At 41.7% G+C, this 17,990-nt stretch overlaps 1 protein-coding gene across 1 annotated transcript in view; it reads right to left on the bottom strand.

Moving 5' to 3' along the window:
- XDH (xanthine dehydrogenase) overlaps positions 1-9,587 on the bottom strand; it is a 101,848-nt gene extending 92,261 nt beyond the window's left edge. Inside the window, exons 1-2 of the mRNA XM_089685111.1 lie at positions 9,412-9,587; positions 5,388-5,445 (exon numbers count right to left, since the gene is read on the bottom strand). Coding sequence (XP_089541237.1) covers positions 5,388-5,445; positions 9,412-9,492 — 139 coding nt within the window. The 5' untranslated portion in view covers positions 9,493-9,587. The remainder of the gene's footprint in view (positions 1-5,387; positions 5,446-9,411) is intronic.
- Between the last annotated feature and the right edge of the window lie 8,403 nt (positions 9,588-17,990).

Here is a 17,990-nt window from a genome sequence, read left to right as displayed (position 1 = left end):
ACACATGTAAATAAAGTGCAATTCACCTCCTTTTATCAGTGGGGTTCCAACAATTAAGGTGAGCTGATACCCATAAGGTGGGGTGAAGGGCACTCTGCTGTGCATGGTGTGGAAACTGGAGCTTTCTTGCACTGTCCAAAGATTGACTTAATGCAATAGATTGCACGAAAATTGAATGGTGTATGGAACTCATTTTTATTTAAAGTTTTTTTTTATATATTCTTTTTTCTCCCACTGTTGCACTTTATATTTAATATCACTGTGAAATATGGAGTGATTATGTTATTATTTATTTAATGATTTACATGATATATATATATATATATATATATATATATATATATATATATACACATACACATTTATTTAAATAGTGTTTATAGTTTATTGATTCGGGGATGTGTGAAAAAAAATATGCATTAAAGCAACGCCCCAGGACACCAAGGTCTGATTGGATCTTTTCATAGATTGGCTCATGCTCTAGCACTGGAGTAAACTGCTGAGAAGACTCTTGGACCCCACGCCAGTTAATTTTTTGTGATGAGTGGTGGATGGGCCAATGGGTTTTTTACCTGCTATAAAATAAAGTGCAAAATCATGATGTACTTATTTGGAATATATGTACTCTTTATTTGGTATTTTGCAACATAAAATTGAATTTGTTAGAATTTGTGTAACTAGAATAGCTGTTACTGAACTATGCAGGTTTTATAATGCGTTATTACTGTTACCATTTCCTGAATGTAGTTTCTTTTTTTCCTATAGGACAGAGCTCTTTCAGACTTTGAGCCCCTAAATCTTTCTTTTACAAAGAATTTTATTATAGAATAGGAAACAGCAGAGAATCAGTCAAAAACATATGCAATGACCTGCGGGAATATAGCATGCAAAGGATTCGATGAATAATACAGAATATGTACTGATGAGAAAGCATGAAAATAAAATGCGTAGGAAGAAAACACAATAAATTGCAGAAATTATAGACATTTAGAGACCAATAACATAATAAACTCTAAGGAAAAATTGTTACTGTATCAGCATACAGAATGCGAGAAGAATAGGAGAAGGAACTTCTCTGAATACAGAGAGGTACTTAACACGCAGGGCTTTCAAAGGAGTCCAGCACATGGATGCAGTGTTGCTGGTACGGGTTGAGCCCCCAAATCTTTCAAGTATGAAACACTGAATGCTGGGAAATGTAGTTTGGGTTAGGAGCGATGCATATACCATTGCAGGCCGAAGAAACTACAGGAGCCACTGTGCCTGGAAGCAGGAGGAACTATATAAACAGAAAAGTCAGAGAAAGAACATGAACAGTTTGAAAGGACTTGTCAGAGAAAGAGCCGAGGAGGCTGGTTAAAAGACTGCATTGGTGATGGTGCCTGTCAGTTCTGGAGAGCTGTATGATTGGCTGCAGACCACTGGATTTGAGTTATAGTTGGGTTGTTGCTGGCTACTGTGATCAAGTCCCACACAGAGGCCTAATGCCTGTGTAGCTGGAAGGTTCAGAGTATAGTAGTGTCCAGTCTAGCTGCTTGTACCTCTGCCTTGCAGGAGTCAACTAGAGACTGCTCCTGTGCCACAGAGTCCATGCTTCATCTAATCACTGCAGGAAGACATCTAAAATCAACACCATTTTAAAGGGGACTCCATCCATTGGAAGAATGCCTGCTAAAAAAGATACAATGGAGCTGGTGAGCAGGTCCTTGACCCATTAGTGACCTCTTTGTTGACTTTGTGCATATCTATTAGAAGGATTTACTGCCCTTTGTTTCCACTGCTACTCCCCATCTTTTGGCTATTGACTGAACACCATTACTCTTGTTTCCACAGAACCTTAAAACCTTTATACCTTTGCCTGGTCCCTCCCATATTAGTGTTCTGAGGAGCTTTATTTTCCCCCAGAGTACAGGGGTACCCACCTTCCATAAGCACACCAACATCTTCAAGGGTCCCAATGTGGCTGGCAGAAGACCAAACCTAAAGACTGTACATAGTTTTTCTGCCCTTGAGTGCAGTTTTCAGCACGCAACCAGTTCTTCAAGGCTTAGGCTTAGCTCATTCATTTTAAATGTCCATAGGCAACAAAGTCCTGATCTGTTTGGTACTAGTTTGTTATTGCATCATGCTACTCATTTGTGAGTGGAGCTGCACTTTATGCTGGACTGGTCCAAGTTCATGGTAGCATTCTAACCAGATCCAGTGAAGCCTTGTTGTAGTATATGCTGCAAAAATTATAGTTGTTAAATTCTGCTTATGTGAGCACTGTTCGCATATATATTTAATTTATTTCAAGCTCTCGAGTTTCATCTCAGGGTTACCCTAAGGTAATAACAAAAAGTACTAATTTATCTCAACTAATGTGTATACCTGAGGTGTCAGTGGTGCTGAGGTATTTGCCAAGGTCAAGGTAAGAATGGAGGCCATGACAAAACCAGGGGATCCTGGGGAGATGGCGCTACATTTGGAATGCTTAAAGAATCCTTTTACCAGTTGCAGTCTACAGCAAATATACAATCACCTAACCCTTGTTTTTAACGTGAACTGTTAGACAGGATAATTTGGTTGGTTGCAAGCTGGCTGGTAAGTTCAGCTGGGAATTTTTTTTTGTTGTTTTACATGCGTCACCATTCCATGTGCTCCTTACTGCGAAGGCCAGGTATAGTTAGGGGCAGTTGCCATTTTTTGTACTGTTGATATACTATGAGGGGCGAACTGGACACCTTAGCTGCAATTGTGCTATATACTGGGTGTCCACTGTGCTCCTGTGTCTTTAAGGAGGAGTGGGCTCCCTCCAGGCTCACCTGCCCTCAGTCTATCCATTATTATGCATGTGCTTATACTACGGAGGCTCTCAAAATTTAAAGAGTTAGAACTGCAGAAAATACCAGGGGGACGTAAAGAGGCTTACGCATGTATTTGCAAATGTGTGCAAACTAAACCCCTGTTTTTAACGTGAACTGTTAGACAGGATAATTTGGTTGGTTGCAGACTGGCTGGTAAGTTGAGCTGGGAATTTTTTTTTTGTTGTTGTTTGACATGCGTCATCCTTCCATGTGGCACTACCTGTGAAGGTCAGTTATAGATTGGGGCAGTTGCCATTTTTTTGTACTATGCAATCACCATAGATTAGCCTGACCTAGAGCAAATCCCAGCTTGAGCATACCCATCATTGCTGGATGGCATAGCAATACATACACGTTTTTGCCTCTAACCCCAAAGGCAGACAGGTAACAAAAAAAAAGTCTTGGATGTCAGGTGCTATGGTTAGTAATGAGCACAATTTAGAGTTTTCTTCCACTGTAAAAATCAGGAGATTTGCAAAAATGTTGCCATTTTTGCAAAATGCGTTGATGAATTTAGCCCTACTACAGCCTTTTTTTGCATTTTTTGCACACGTTTAAAAAATAATTTTAGGTCTGAAGATTACATAAACCCCCAAAACATTACATGTTTTATGAAAAACCCTAGAAAATAAAATGTTGGTAGTTCCATTTTTTTATGGCATATGATATTGACTGTTTAGGAAATGCAAAACGTCAGTAAAAAATACACTATAGTTATTTTTAGGACATACACACACAATAAATTACTTATATTTTTTGCAAAATATAAAAGACGAGGTTGCACCAAGTAAATAGATACCCAACATGTCAAATCTTAAAACTGCGTGCACCTGTCAATCCACAACAAACTTTGGTACCCTATATTTTCTATAGGCGACCATACAGGTCATCAGTTTAGAGTTAAACATGGGAAATGAGCCTAGAATTATTGCTCTCATCGCCCTTCATATGTAAGCCCCGCCCCTTTCTCTTTAGGCCACACCTCTTCCTATTAGAGCTCCATCTCAGGAGTTGGTCAGAGACTGTGGACATGATACAAGAGATGGTCAAAGACTGTGGACATGATACAGAAGAAGGTCAGAGACTGCGGACATGATACAGGAGAAGGTCAGAAACTGCAGACATACTTCAGGAAAAGGTCAGAGACTGCAGAGATACTACAGGAGAAGGTCAGAGACTGCGGACATACTACAGAACAAGGTCAGAGACTGCGGACATACTCCAGTACAAGGTCAGAGACTGCGGACATACTACAGGACAAGGTCAGAGACTGCGGACATACTACAGGACAAGGTCAGAGACTGTGGACATACTACAGGACAAGGTCAGAGACTGCGGACATGATACAGGACAAGGTCAGAGACTGCAGACAGGATACAGGTGATGGTCAGAGACTGCAGACAGGATACAGGAGAAGGTCAGAGACTGCAGACAGGATACAGGAGATGGTCAGAGACTGCAGACAGGATACAGGAGATGGTCAGAGACTGCAGACAGGATACAGGAGATGGTCAGAGACTGCGAACAGGATACAGGACATGGTCAGAGACTGCAGACAGGATACAGGATATGGTCAGAGACTGAGAACAGGATACAGGACATGGTCAGAGACTACGGACAGGATGCAGAAGATGGTCAGAGACTGCGGACAGCATACAGGAGATGGTCAGAGACTGCAGACAGGAGATGGTCAGAGACTGCGAACAGGATACAGGACATGGTCAGAGACTGAGGACAGGATACAGGAGATGGTCAGAGACTGCAACCAGGATACTGGACATGGTCAGAGACTACGGACAGGATACAGAAGATGGTCAGAGACTGCGGACAGGATACAGGAGATGGTCAGAGACTGCAGACAGGATACAGGAGAAGTTCAATATACTGCAGAAGTAATGAAGGAGCTGAAAAAATACCTCTATGAGGACCCATCAAATGCCAGGTTTGTAAAAAAATGGAAAACCTCTGGTTTTCACTGCGGGCCCACTAGCCCCCTGCTCAGCACCACCCCCCTGAAAAATGCTGCCCAAGCCAAACACCTTGTTTGCCTCATGGCAGATACGCCCCTGTGTATGGCACAATCAAAGTTTTAGTGCATTGGCTCCCTTGACGTGTATTTTTGTTTATAAAAGCATGTATGGGGGGTGCTCAGACATTTTCTAAGGGATTTTAAGCACTTGTGTGAAACTTATTTTTTTAACACTTTTTAAAATTATTTTTTGCTAATTTTTTTTTAATCACATAAGGGAAAAAAAGTTTACGATGTGATGATTTTTGAATGAAACATCAGGGGTCTAAAAATACATAACACAAAATAGCCAAAAGCTCCAAAAATACACACCTAATAAAACTGAGCAAAAAAAAAAAGATGTTTTTCTTTTCACACAAAGTTTGACGAAGTAGCTCAGTGAGCAAAAGGGAGAATTTTGGCTGTCAAAATTGCCAATCTCAATGCTAAATACAGTAAGTTTCACCAAAATCATTCTGCATATCCCTAATCACAATCAATAAATATGAAGTTTAAAACCATCAGGAGGATACATTTTCTTCGCAGGTAGGTCAACAAAGTCATTTTTGGATCAGCATTTTTCTCAATAACCTACAAATAAAAATAATAATAGTACAATAATAATATTACTTTCTTAACCAATTTTCTTTACTGTGCCACCATGTAACATACTGTGATGAAATGCAAACACAAGATGATCTTTCACCTAATACATCAAAGAAGCTAAAGTTTGCCCACCGACCAATGTACACAACATACGTCACATGGTTCCCTGTACAAACCATCATCAGATATCAGTCACCTACTACACTGGATATATAAAGTCTACACACTCCTGTTAACATGTCAGGTTTATGTGATGAAAAAAATTTGACAAAGCTAAATCATTTCAGAACGTTTTCTACCTTTAATGTAACCTATAAGCTGTACAACTCAGTTGAACAACAAACTGACAACACTGAAGAAATGACACTTTGCTACAATGTAAAGTAGTGAGTGTACAGCTTGTATAACAGTGTAAATTTGCTGTCCCCTCAAAATAATTCAACACACAGCCATTAATGTCTAAACTGCTGGCAACAAAAGTGAGTTCACCCCTAAGTGAAAATGTCCAAATTGAGCCCAATGTGTCAATATTTTGTGTGGCCGCCATTATTTTACAGCACTGCCTTAACCCTCTTGGGCATGGAGTTCACCAGAGCTTCACAGGTTGTCACTGGAGTCCTCTTCCACTCCTCCATGATGACATCACGGAGCTGGCGGATGTTAGAGACCTTGCGCTGCTCCACCTTCCATTTGCCCCACAGATGCTCAATAGGGTTTAGGTCTGGAGACATGCTTGGCCAGTCCATCACCTTTACCCTCAGCTTCTTTAGCAAGGCAATGGTCGTCTTGGAGGTGTGTTTGGGGTCATTATGTTGGAATATTGCCCTGTGGCCCAGTCTCCGAGGGGAGGGGATCATGCTCTGCTTCAGTATGTCACAATACATGTTGGCATTCATGGTTCTCTCAACGAACTGTAGCTCCCCAGTGCTGGCAGCACTCATGCAGCCCCAGACCATGACACTCCCAACATGCTTGACTGTGGGCAAGACACACTAGTCTTTGTACTTCTCACCTGGTTGCCACCACACACGCTTGACACCATCTGAACCAAATAAGTTTATTGTGATCTCATCAGACCACAGGACATGGTTCCAGTAATCCATGTCCTTAGTCTGCTTGTCTTCAGCAAACTGTGGGCTTTCTAGTGCATCATCTTTAGAAGAGGCTTCCTTCTGGAACGATGGTCTGAGCACTGACAGGCTGACCCCCCACCCCTGGCAGCACTCCCAAAGAGAACCTTTGGATATGATGCTGAGCCTGTGCACTCAACTACTTTGGTCGACCATGGCGAGGCCTGTTCTGAGTAGAACCTGTCCTGTTAAACTGCTGTATGGTCTTGGCCACCGTGCTGCAGCTCAGTTTCAGGGTCTTGGCAATCTTCTTACAGCCTAGGCCATCTTTATGTAGAGCAACAATTCTTTTTTTCAGATCCACAGAGAGTTCTTTGCCATGAAGTGCCATATTGAACTTCCAGTGACCAGTATGAAAGAGTGAGAGCGATAACACCAAATTTAACACACCTGCTCTCCATTCACACCTGAGACCTTGTAATACTAACGAGTCACATGACACCGGGGAGGGAAAATGGCTAATTGGGCCTAGCTTGGACATTTTTATTTAGGGGTGTACTCACTTTTGTTGCCAGCAGTTTAGACATGAATGGCTGTGTGTTGAGTTATTTTGAGGGGGCAGCAAATTTACGCTTTTAGGGCTCATGTACATGAGCAGCTGCTAAACTCAAGTTTATGAGCTTTTGGCATTTTTTTGCCAAAGCTCCTCAACTCAACTCCATAAAAGCCTATGTGTCCATGTACACATAGGCTTTTAGCAGAGTTTACAGCTGCCGCGGTTAGCTGAAGTTAAACCTCCCTCTCCTGAACGCAGAAGAATCGCGTTCAGGATAGGAAAGTTTTGACCGCCGACCGTGGGAAAATGCAAAATGCGCCAACTGCGGTAACATGACTTTTGCCACGGTTTTGCCATGATTTGCGTTTTTCCACGGCCAGCGGTCAGGGTAGGCTTGTGTACACGGAGCCTTATACAAGCTGTACACTCACTACATTACATTGTAGAGAGATTTACCTTCACATCCTGTCTTAAACATAACATGAAGTAAAAAGAAATTTCTCCAAAGTGAGTGACTCAATGATAATGGTCACCAGGAAAAAAAGAGAGGGAGAATCTCCCCAGTGGGGAAACACACATCAATAAATACCTTCTAACCTTTCCCAATCACTACTCTACTATCCAAATCAAAAAAGTTATGCCTTTAGATACACTGTACGGTAATCAGGAAGGAGGGGGTAAGAAGTTACTATGCTTTGTTTTAAAGTACTGTATACTCACCCTTTAAATCTGAACTTCAGGCAAATAATACAAAGATCAATATTTTGCAATACTAACTACTATACATTCAATATAAAATGTTTGCAAGTATGTAAAAGTAGCTGAAGCATTATATCTACTCCCCACAATGCCTTGCACAGATTGCAGTGAGGAGGTTTTACATAAATAAATAAAAGATGGTCATTGTAAGCACCCCTGTCAGTGGCAAATGGTTTGTCTCATCCCTCAAACTGCTACATTTGTAGGACAGCTTGTTCATTTGAAAAACACCAGATTTACTGGCTAGATCACCAGGTGAAAATAAGGGAAAGAAAGCCTAAAAAAGAAAACTAATGCAGCCACCACATCTAACGATTGATAAGCTGCAATGTAATAAATGTTTGTTTTTAGGTTTAACACCACTTTATATTGGCAACCTTTAAGTCAGTATCATGTTTTGCCTGTTAGATCAGAGTTGTTCTAAAATGAAGTACCAGATACTGGCATGTCAGTGCAAAGTTTGCATAATACACAACACAGAGCTACAAAGTCAGAATAAAATATTTTTTTTGTAAGAAAATTAAAAATTACATACAGTATATGAGTAGCATTAAAGTGGAACTAAACTGTATCTGAGCACCACAAACAGAAAACGTGTTGAATTCATTTTTAATTTTCAAAGCAATCCATGCAACAAAGAATACTAGGTGGCAATAGTCACTTCTGTCCCAGCAACCGAGGACACTACGTGAAAACAGCCACCTGCATCCCAGCAACCGAGGACACTACTTGAAAACAGCCACCTGCATTCCAGCAATGGAGGAGGCTGGGAGGCAATAGACACCTGTGACCTAGCAACTGTGCACACTAGACGGCAATAGCTTCTTGCACCCTAGCAACTGTGCACACTAGATGGCAATAGCTACTTGCACCCTAGCAACTGTGCACACTAGACGGCAATAGCTACTTGCACCCTAGCAACTGTGCACACTAGACAGCAATAGCTACTTGCACCCTAGCAACTGTGCACACTAGACGGCAATAGCTACTTGCACCCTACAACTGAGTACACTAGGCAGCAATAGCTGCCTGCATCCCAGCAATTAAGGAAGCTGGGCAATAAATGCTTTGTGCAACCCAGCAACTGTTTTCAAAACACTCTAAAACTGCTCATTTATCACAAACAATCCTAGGAACAGTTGCTTGTGCAGGTATCTGTATAAATTACAGAAAAATGTGTAATAATAGGTCATTTGCTCACTGACTTTTCAATCATAAGATCTTTTATCTAGCTAACAGCACCACTTAACCGATAATTCATGCTGGGAAGCGTAATAAATTATTGATGATTTTTACAAATCTATAATGCCTGATTGAGTTTCTGATGCTACCGCTACCACTTCTCAAAATACTAGCTGCCTGGCTTGGTCTGGAACAACCATGCAGCTAGTGAAGCCAGGGACCAGTCAGAACACTTGATTTGCTTGAAAGTAAATGTTTTTGGATTTTTTTTACCTATATGGACCTTTTTAGTATCCTAACTTATACCCTACTTCCAAAAATAGCTAATATTAATAGTAATTATAGATACATATTTGAAAACAAAAAGTAGCAATTATCTTTTACCTTTTTTCCATTTACAAAAAATATAAGTTCATCCACAGACTCCCCTAAATGTGATGAATCCTGTGGGGATCGAACCATCATTGCCGAAAAAAGGCCCCTTTTTCTATTTCCACCAGCAAAGCAGATGTCAGTTCTCAGTCCCTGGCAGCTCAGCAGTATCTCAGTTATATCTGACAGTACTGTAAGGTTAACTTGTCAAATTTAGGTTCCTTACTTGATGGGGAGGAGCAGTCACGGCCCTCTCCTGAAGCCAATGATTATTATCACAAAGTACGTTTGCATTTGGCAGGAACTTCAGCCTTGTCAGCTCAAACAATTTGTGATGCTCTTTAATGCTGTATGGTTGAATATTACATTTTCATGGGTGAACTGGTCCATGAATTCACTCTGATCCAAGTCAAATGATCTCTTCAAGCCTGCTCCCACCATTTCAACAACCTTTTGTGGTTGCATCAAAGAAGGCTCCTATTGTGAATCTGAAGATGTGTTTGTTTCTGTGGTTCTCTGGGTCAGGGAACAGACGTTTCAGAGCATGGAAATTATCAGATGGTCAGCAGTGGTAGTGAGACGGGGTCATAGGACATTGGGTCAGGATGGAGGAGGCTAACATATAAAAGCGTTGAGTCATACAATCCAAACTGTCGCAAAAAGCAGCCAGAATTCATGCACTGTTGCTAACAAATAATGACCTGTGTAATCGAAACTTTGAAGTGCATGTACTTATTTACTGTATAGTTACAAAGTTACATAGTTTGGCTGAAAAAAAGACAAAAGTCCATCCAGTTCAACCATTAAAAAAAAAAAAAATTATAATCCTATACCCACAGTTGATCCAGAAGAAGGCAAAAAACCTAGCAAAGCATGATCCAATTTGCTGCTGCAGGGGAAAAAAATTCCTTCCTGATCCCCCAAGAGGCAATCGGATATTCCCTGGATCAACTTTCCCCATAAATGTTAGTATCCAGTTATATTCTGTGTATCTAAGAAATAATCCAGATACATAACAGGATAATAACAGAATACTAAGGTCCTGTTATTATCTATGTGCATGCTGCTCGGGGTCAGATGGCGGTGGGTGTGTACGCTATAGACTCTTTAGTGTACCTTCAATACTTTTTCTTTTTTTATTTAGTTTTTTTTGTTGTTGTTTTTGTAAAACCTAACAAAATGTTAGTAAAAATGTATTTGATAAAAAAAAAAGAATTCAAGCAATGTGCTATATGCTAAACACTGACAATGACACTATACAATATTCTTATTGTACAAAAATCATCCATACATATCCATTACTACCATTTTTCATTAAATCATTTCTTACCGTGTTTTTCGGCCTCCTTGTATTGTCCTCGATAAGCTACCAAATCTCTACTTTTCCTCCTCACTTCCATTTGTTTGAAAGGAGTGCACATTAGTTCAGTGGTATATTTAGGTTTTGTGCTGCCCCCTCCCCAGTGCACCCCCACTGTCTCTAGTGCACCAACGTTTGCTGAGCAGAATCACGTCTTTCTGTGAAGGTGTCAGTGGTATCAGCGGTGCAAAGGTGTCATTAGTAGTATGAGCGGTGTGAAGGTGTCAGTTATTGGCAGGGGCGGACTCATGACTCATGGGGCCCCCGGGCAATAGTGGATCATGGGGCCACTGTGTACTTGCCCAAACTCAAAAAAGCCTATGAAAAAGGTACCAGGGACATCTCATGAGTCCCCTTACTGACCCCGGGCCCTCAGGCAGTGCCCGAGTTTCCAAATGGTCAGTCCGCCCCTGGTTATTGGTGTGAGCGACGTGAAGGTGTCAGCTAGTGGTATGAACAGTGAAAAGGTGTCAGTTAGTGGTATGAGCAGTGTGAAGGTGTCAGTCAGTGGTATGAGTGATGTGAAGGTGTCATTAGTAGTATGACCGGTGTGAAGGTGCCAGTTAGTGGTATGAGCGGTGTGAAGGTGACATTAGTGGTATGAGCGGTGTGAAGGTGCCAGTTAATGGTATGAGTGGCGTGAAGGTGTCAGTTAGTGGTATGAGCGGTGTGAAGGTGCCAGTTAGTGGTATGAGTGGTGTCAAGGTGTCAGTGGTATGAGCGGTGTGAAGGTGTCAGTTAGCGGTGAGAAAGTGTCACTCAGTGGTATGAGAGGTTTGAAGGTGTCAGTTAGTGTCATGAGTGGTGAGAAGGTGTCACTCAGTGGTATGAGTGATGTGAAATTGTCAGTTAGTGGTATGAGCGATGTGAAGGTGTCAGTCAGTGGTATGAGCGATGTGAAGGTGTCAGTCAGTGGTATGAGCGATGTGAAGGTGTCATTAGTAGTATGATCGATGTGAAGGTGACATTAGTGGTATGAGCGGTGTGAAGGTGACAGTGGTATGAGCGGTGTGAAGGTGCCAGTTAGTGGTGTGAGGTGCGTGGAGGTGTCAGTTAGTAGTATGAGTGGCATGAAGGTGTCACTTAGTGGTATGAGTGGCATGAAGGTTATTATTATTATTAATAATAATAATAATAATTTCTCTTTTTTTCTTTTTTTTAAGGTTAGGGGTTATTATTTATTTATCATGATTTTTTTATTTATATGTGTATTTCTTTTACATTTATTTATTCATATATTACTATTTTTTAAAACATATTTTCATTTGAGTAGAAAATTGTGCAAAATGCACGAAAGCGAGTAAAAACATGTCAATCGTAAGTTTCTATTCTTTTCTATAAGACTAAAAACACATCAAAATCTGCCCAATTTGAGCTACAAAAGTAGCTTCAAAACTTTTTTGAGCTTCAGGTGTTCTGCTTCAAGTGACTTGGAGTGAAGATGTGAACTATGTCCTGTGTCCTGTGCAAAATGTACTCCTGAGCCTTGTAATCTGTGTTATGTATTCCTGAACTTAGCACAGTGCAATACATAGTTCTGTACAACTACACAGACTGTAAAATTGCATGTGTTTTGCCAGTTAGCAGTGTATCTTGTGAGAGAAGTTTTTCAGCACTGAAATTAATAAAATCCTATTTGCATACAACAAAGACAGAGGGAAGGCTTTCAGATCTTGCCACCCTAGAAATTGAGTTTAAGCTTCCAGACATTTATTTATTTTTATTTATTTAGTACAGGTACTTATATATACATGGATCAAGTCGTTGACAGGTTTGCATCAATGCATAAAAATTCACGTATAAATCTATATTGAGCTTTATGGTCGTCTCAATACAGTGGGCTCCTGCTTGCTTCAGAGGGCTATTAACAGAGCAGAAGATAAGAAATTATAGATTAGGCATTCAGGTCTATTCACTAACAGGGGAATTGCTGGAAAATTGTAGAATTTCAAAATCTAGACCAATACATACAATTTGGAAAGTGAGCTGAATGGGGGAATATTTCTGGTTTGGCTATTTTGACCTAGATTATTCAATTCTAGTCAGTTCAATTCTCCTGTCAATTCTCCTACCAATTCTCCTGCAATTCTCCTAGCTGAATTGAAGGTGGATTAGTAGGAGAATCGAATGGAGAATTGAAGAAAGTAGGTCAAAATAGCCAAACCAGAAAAATTCTCTCATTCAGCTCACTTTCCAAACTGGATATATTGGTCCAGATTTTGAAACTCCCCTGCAATTCTCTTGCAATTCACCTTTAGTGAATAAGCCTGATTGTTTCTGAATGAGCTAGTTTTGTTCAATGCTGCTCTTAGATTGTAAGCTCCAATGATCAGGCCCTCCTAACCCTCTTGTATTGAACTGTATTGTTGCTGTATTGTCTCCCGTTATATCGTAAAGTGCTGAGCAAACTGTTGGCGCTATATAAATCCTGTATAATAATAATAATTTATTGTATGTTAAAACTTTCAGTTCAGTTCTTTGTTAAATTTAAAGCAGAATTATAGGCAAAACCTTTTGTCCCATTGCAGATATTTAGCTTCACTTCCTGCCCTATAGCCAAACAGGAAATGAGAGAAAATCCCTGAAAATTAAGGAAATTCTTTGGGGACCCCCAGGTCACCAGAACCAGTGACCCCAATGGAAGATTATTTATCTATTATTTTTCTGGGGACAACCCAAAATTTGGGTTTTTCATTTACTTTCATTTTCAATAGTAATGATAAACAGGACAACTAGAGAGAGTGAATATCCTTAGTGGGGCCACAGACAGCAATAAAAACCTGACAAACGTTCTAACCCCTCTCCACTCCATCCAAAACTTAAAAAAAAAAAAAAAGCTTTGCCTTTAGTTATACATTAATGTTCTATTTTGTGTACCACTGTTGAATGAGCTGATGTTCTATAAATAATTATATTATGTTATTTATTATAAATGGACCTTGACAATCCCATTTTGAGAAGAAAGTTTAAAAAAAAAAAGTCTAATTTTAATTTTGAAGTAGGTAGAAAGTGCCTGGTTGTGTGAAATTGATACATGGTACTTAGTATTAGATATTATTATTATACAGGATTTATATAGAGCCAACAGTTTGGTCAGTGCTTTAGATAGTTACACACAAACACACAGAATCTGTTCATTGGTCTTCATTAGTGACATATTTAACATAGGGGATTATTTACACAGACCTGGTGTTTGCTGAAATGGCTATAAACTCTAAAGAAAAGCTTTTGAGAGCTTTCCACTCTGAAGCAATACCCGAGGAAGAAAGAAAAACTCTTGAAAGCTTGTCTTTGAAGTGTTAGGTTAGTACAATAAAAAGGTATCATTGCATACCGTATTACTCTCCTATTTTGTAATCATATCTATATATACTTATTTAATTTTTTTCAGTGGTATGATTTAGTGGTGAAAATTATTAGTATCCCCCCCTAGTTTTTACTGTTGTATCTTATGTTCCCACCCCAATATATTGTTCCTAGAGTCACCACTGTGAGCTGGGGAAGATCCGGAGACTTGGATAGTAGATAGGACATGGAGCAATCAACTCACCAGGCAGTTGTGCAGGAAGTGTCCAGTACCCCCGCAGTTGAAGCAAAGGTTAACTTGCCGTTGATGCGGTATACTAGGCCAATTTGCATAGGCTCTCCTTCAGCAGATGGAACCTTGAGCAGCATCCAGGAAGGTCTGTAAGCGTTAGTCCTTTCTGACTGTCAGTCCTGTAGGCGTCGGTCAAGCTGAATGGCCAACCGGATGAGGTCTTCAATGGTAGCAGGAGCCTCAACTCTGGCCAACTCATCCTTAAGTGTTTCGAACAGGCCGAGCCGATACTGGTATTTGAGAGCCATCTCAGTCCATTCCAATAGTCTGCGGACCATTTATGAAAGTCCACTGTACAGTGCCCAAAGAAGCACGGGCTGCCAGTGGTAAACTGTCTGGTGGTTCTAGATGAGAAGACACCCGAAAAGAAGAAAGTCAGACACAGAAGTTGACTCTCTGGAAGAACTGGCGGATCTTAAAGGAGGGCAGAGCAGAAAGCAAAGTCAGAAGCCAGAGCCGGGAGTCAAACAGGGGATGTCAAACAGGAATAGAGGCAGGAGCATGGTCAGGAACAAGCCAGGGTCAAACACAGGAAAGCAGGCAGAAGAAAGGCCGTGAAGCAAGCCGGGGTCAGAGCCAGTAGAGAAGCAAGAACAGGTTAGGAGCAAGCCGGGTCAATAACTGGTAATCAAGCAGAGTAGTGAGCACAGAAAAATAGAATACAAAAGGCTGACCATAATCCAGCAATTACTAAGCCAGAAGCCAGAGCCGGGAGTCAAACAGGGGATGTCAAACAGGAATAGAGGCAGGAGCATGGTCAGGAACAAGCCAGGGTCAAACACAGGAAAGCAGGCAGAAGAAAGGCCGTGAAGCAAGCCGGGGTCAGAGCCAGTAGAGAAGCAAGAACAGGTTAGGAGCAAGCCGGGTCAATAACTGATAATCAAGCAGAGTAGTGAGCACAGAAAAATAGAATACAAAAGGCTGACCATAATCCAGCAATTACTAAGCAGAACTGCAGTCCTTATAAAGGCCACTAGGTGCCAGCAACTATCGGGCTTTGTGTGCGTCGATGCACAGCCGTTCACAAAGACGCGCCACTGCACGCCGTGCACCTATGCACTTGCGAACATTTTTGTACAAATTAGTGTGGCCATTCTGGGGATCAGCAAATTGCCAGGTCTTCTTCTAGTCCTTCCCTGATAGAGTTGCATGTCGAGTTACCAGAAAGAAGCCTTTACAGCGCCAATGCCTCTACAATATGTCTGACAGCACCATAACATGCCTCACAGCTTCTGTACACTCTAATCTGGAGGAATGAAACCAAAATGGAGCTTTATGGTCACAACCATAAACATTATATTTGGAAAAGGGTCTACAAGGCCTATATCGGCAAAAATACCATCTGAAATGTGCAGTATGGTGGTGTCTCACTGATGTTTTGGGGGGGGGTGAGCTCTAAAGGCATGGGGAATCTTGTGAAAATTGATGGCAAAATGAATGCAACGTGTTATCAGAAAAAACTGGCAGACAACTTTCATTCTTCTGCACAAAAGCTGCACATTAAACGATCTTGGACTTTCCAGCATGACAATGACCCTACGTACAAGGCCAAGTTGACCCTCCAGTGGTTACAACAGAAAAAGGCGATGGTTCTGAAGGGGCCATCACAGTCTCCTGACCTTAATATTGAGCCACTCTGGGGAGATCTCAAACGTGCAGTTCATGCAACACGACCAAAGACTTTGCATTACCTGGAAGCATTTTGCCAAGACGAATGGGCAGCCATACTACCTGCAAGAATTTGGGGCCTCATAGACAACTTTTACAAAAGACTGCACACTGTCATTGATGCTGAAGGGGGAAATACACAGTATTAGAAACTAAGGGTATGCAGACTTTTGAACTGGGGTCATTTCAGTTGTTTAATTGTTTTGTTTTATGATTGTTCTATTCTGTTATGACCTACAGTTGAATATGAATCCCATACTCACTCATGTCTTCTTTAAAAATGGTGCAAAATGGTACCAATTCTTCAAAGGGTATGCAAAATTTTGAGAACAACTATAGAGAGATAAATTATTTGGCCAAATGTTTGTGGACACTGAGCACTACACCTATATGATCTTGTTGGACATCCCATTCAAAACCATGGGCATTAATATGGATTTGTTTACCCCCCTTTTTAATGACTTTAACACCCTCCACTCTTCTGGGAACACTTTCCACTACATTTTGAAATGTGTCTGTAGGCGGGGCCAAGAAAATTTGGCACATACGTTCAAACTATATGTACTACCAGCAGGCCTCTGGCCTAAACTTCCTATGGTGTGAAGTGAGTAATAAAGGAATCATTGGGGTATGCTCACTCACATTGTACACCTCATTGGCCCACTTCCCCTGGGCTTGCCAGGCATGTGTTCAAGAATAGCTCCCCAATGGGAATAAGAGAGACGAGTCCAGGCTGTTCAAATGTTTATTAGCTTGCAATGGCAATCACTTAGACATCGTTCGTGGTTGTCAGCTTTGCGCATGAAAGGTCTCCTTTTGTCCTGTGTCCTATGCTTATCCTAACTAGGGGACAGGAAGCCGGGGAAAAAAACATCTCCACAATGTCTATCCCATGATGTCCACACCAGGAACTTCTGTTCCACTGCTGTCATTGCTAGAGCCCGTACACTCAGGCCCCTTTCACAAGGGCGTTTCGTATGTCTGTTTTTCATCTGTCCATTTATGGATGAAAAACGGACCCCCATGTATTTCTTGCGAGTGTACTGACTGATAAACATCTTTTTACATCCGGTAATGTCCGCATCTGTTAACATCCGTTTTTTGAACAGAAGAAAACCCTATTTTTCTTTCGCAAAAAAACCCGGAACGGACAAAAATGGATGTCAACAGATTGTATGCAGCCCAGCAGGTCAGGAAAGGAGAGGGATGAGCGAGCACCCCCTCCTGAACCATACAAGGCCACATGTCCTCAACATGGGGCGGTGCTTTGGGATGGGTAGGGCTCCCCCACCCCAAAGCACCTCGTCTCCAAGGGCCTCTTCCCCACAACACTGGGCTGTGGCTGTGGGGGTCTGTAGGCAGGGGGCTTATTGGAATCTGGAAGCCCCCTTTAGCAAGGGGGCCCCAGATCCCGCCCCCCCCCCGTGTTGGGGCGGCAGGCATCGTGATTGACGTTGGATCTACTTTGGGGGACATTCTTTTATCCTTCTTTTAATAAAGGACTTGTCAAAGACTGTCTGCTGTCTTTTTTCACATTACACTTTTTTTTGTGAATGAGTAGCGGTATCATGTGCCCCATACTCATTCACATAGGGGGGAGTAGGATCTGGGGGCCCCCTTGCGAAAGGGGGCTTCCAGATTCCTATAAGCCCCCTGCCCGCAGACCCCCACAACCACAGCCCAGGGTTGTGGGGAAGAGGCCATTGTCCCCATCAACATGGGGACAAGGTGCTTTGGGGGGAGCCCCCTACCCCAAAGCATCCCCCAATGTTGAAGGCATGTGGCCTGGTTCAGGAGGGGGGGGGCTTTCGCTCGCCCCCCCCCTTTTCTGACCTGTCGGGCTGCATGCTCGGATAAGGGTCTGGTATGGATTTTGGGAGGGACCCCAAGCGGGGCTTGATAGCGCTACACTTGTCCTCTGAGAAGGAATTGATTTTTGCTGGGATTTAAAGTGCCATACACATG

This window comes from Staurois parvus, unplaced genomic scaffold (genome assembly GCF_062004578.1).
Source record: "Staurois parvus isolate SC_StPar_1 unplaced genomic scaffold, SC_StPar_1.0 ptg000362l, whole genome shotgun sequence".
In the NCBI taxonomy this organism is placed as follows: domain Eukaryota; kingdom Metazoa; phylum Chordata; class Amphibia; order Anura; family Ranidae; genus Staurois; species Staurois parvus.
The sequence above is the reverse complement of the archived record's forward strand: the minus strand, read 5'-3'. Positions and strand labels throughout refer to the sequence as shown.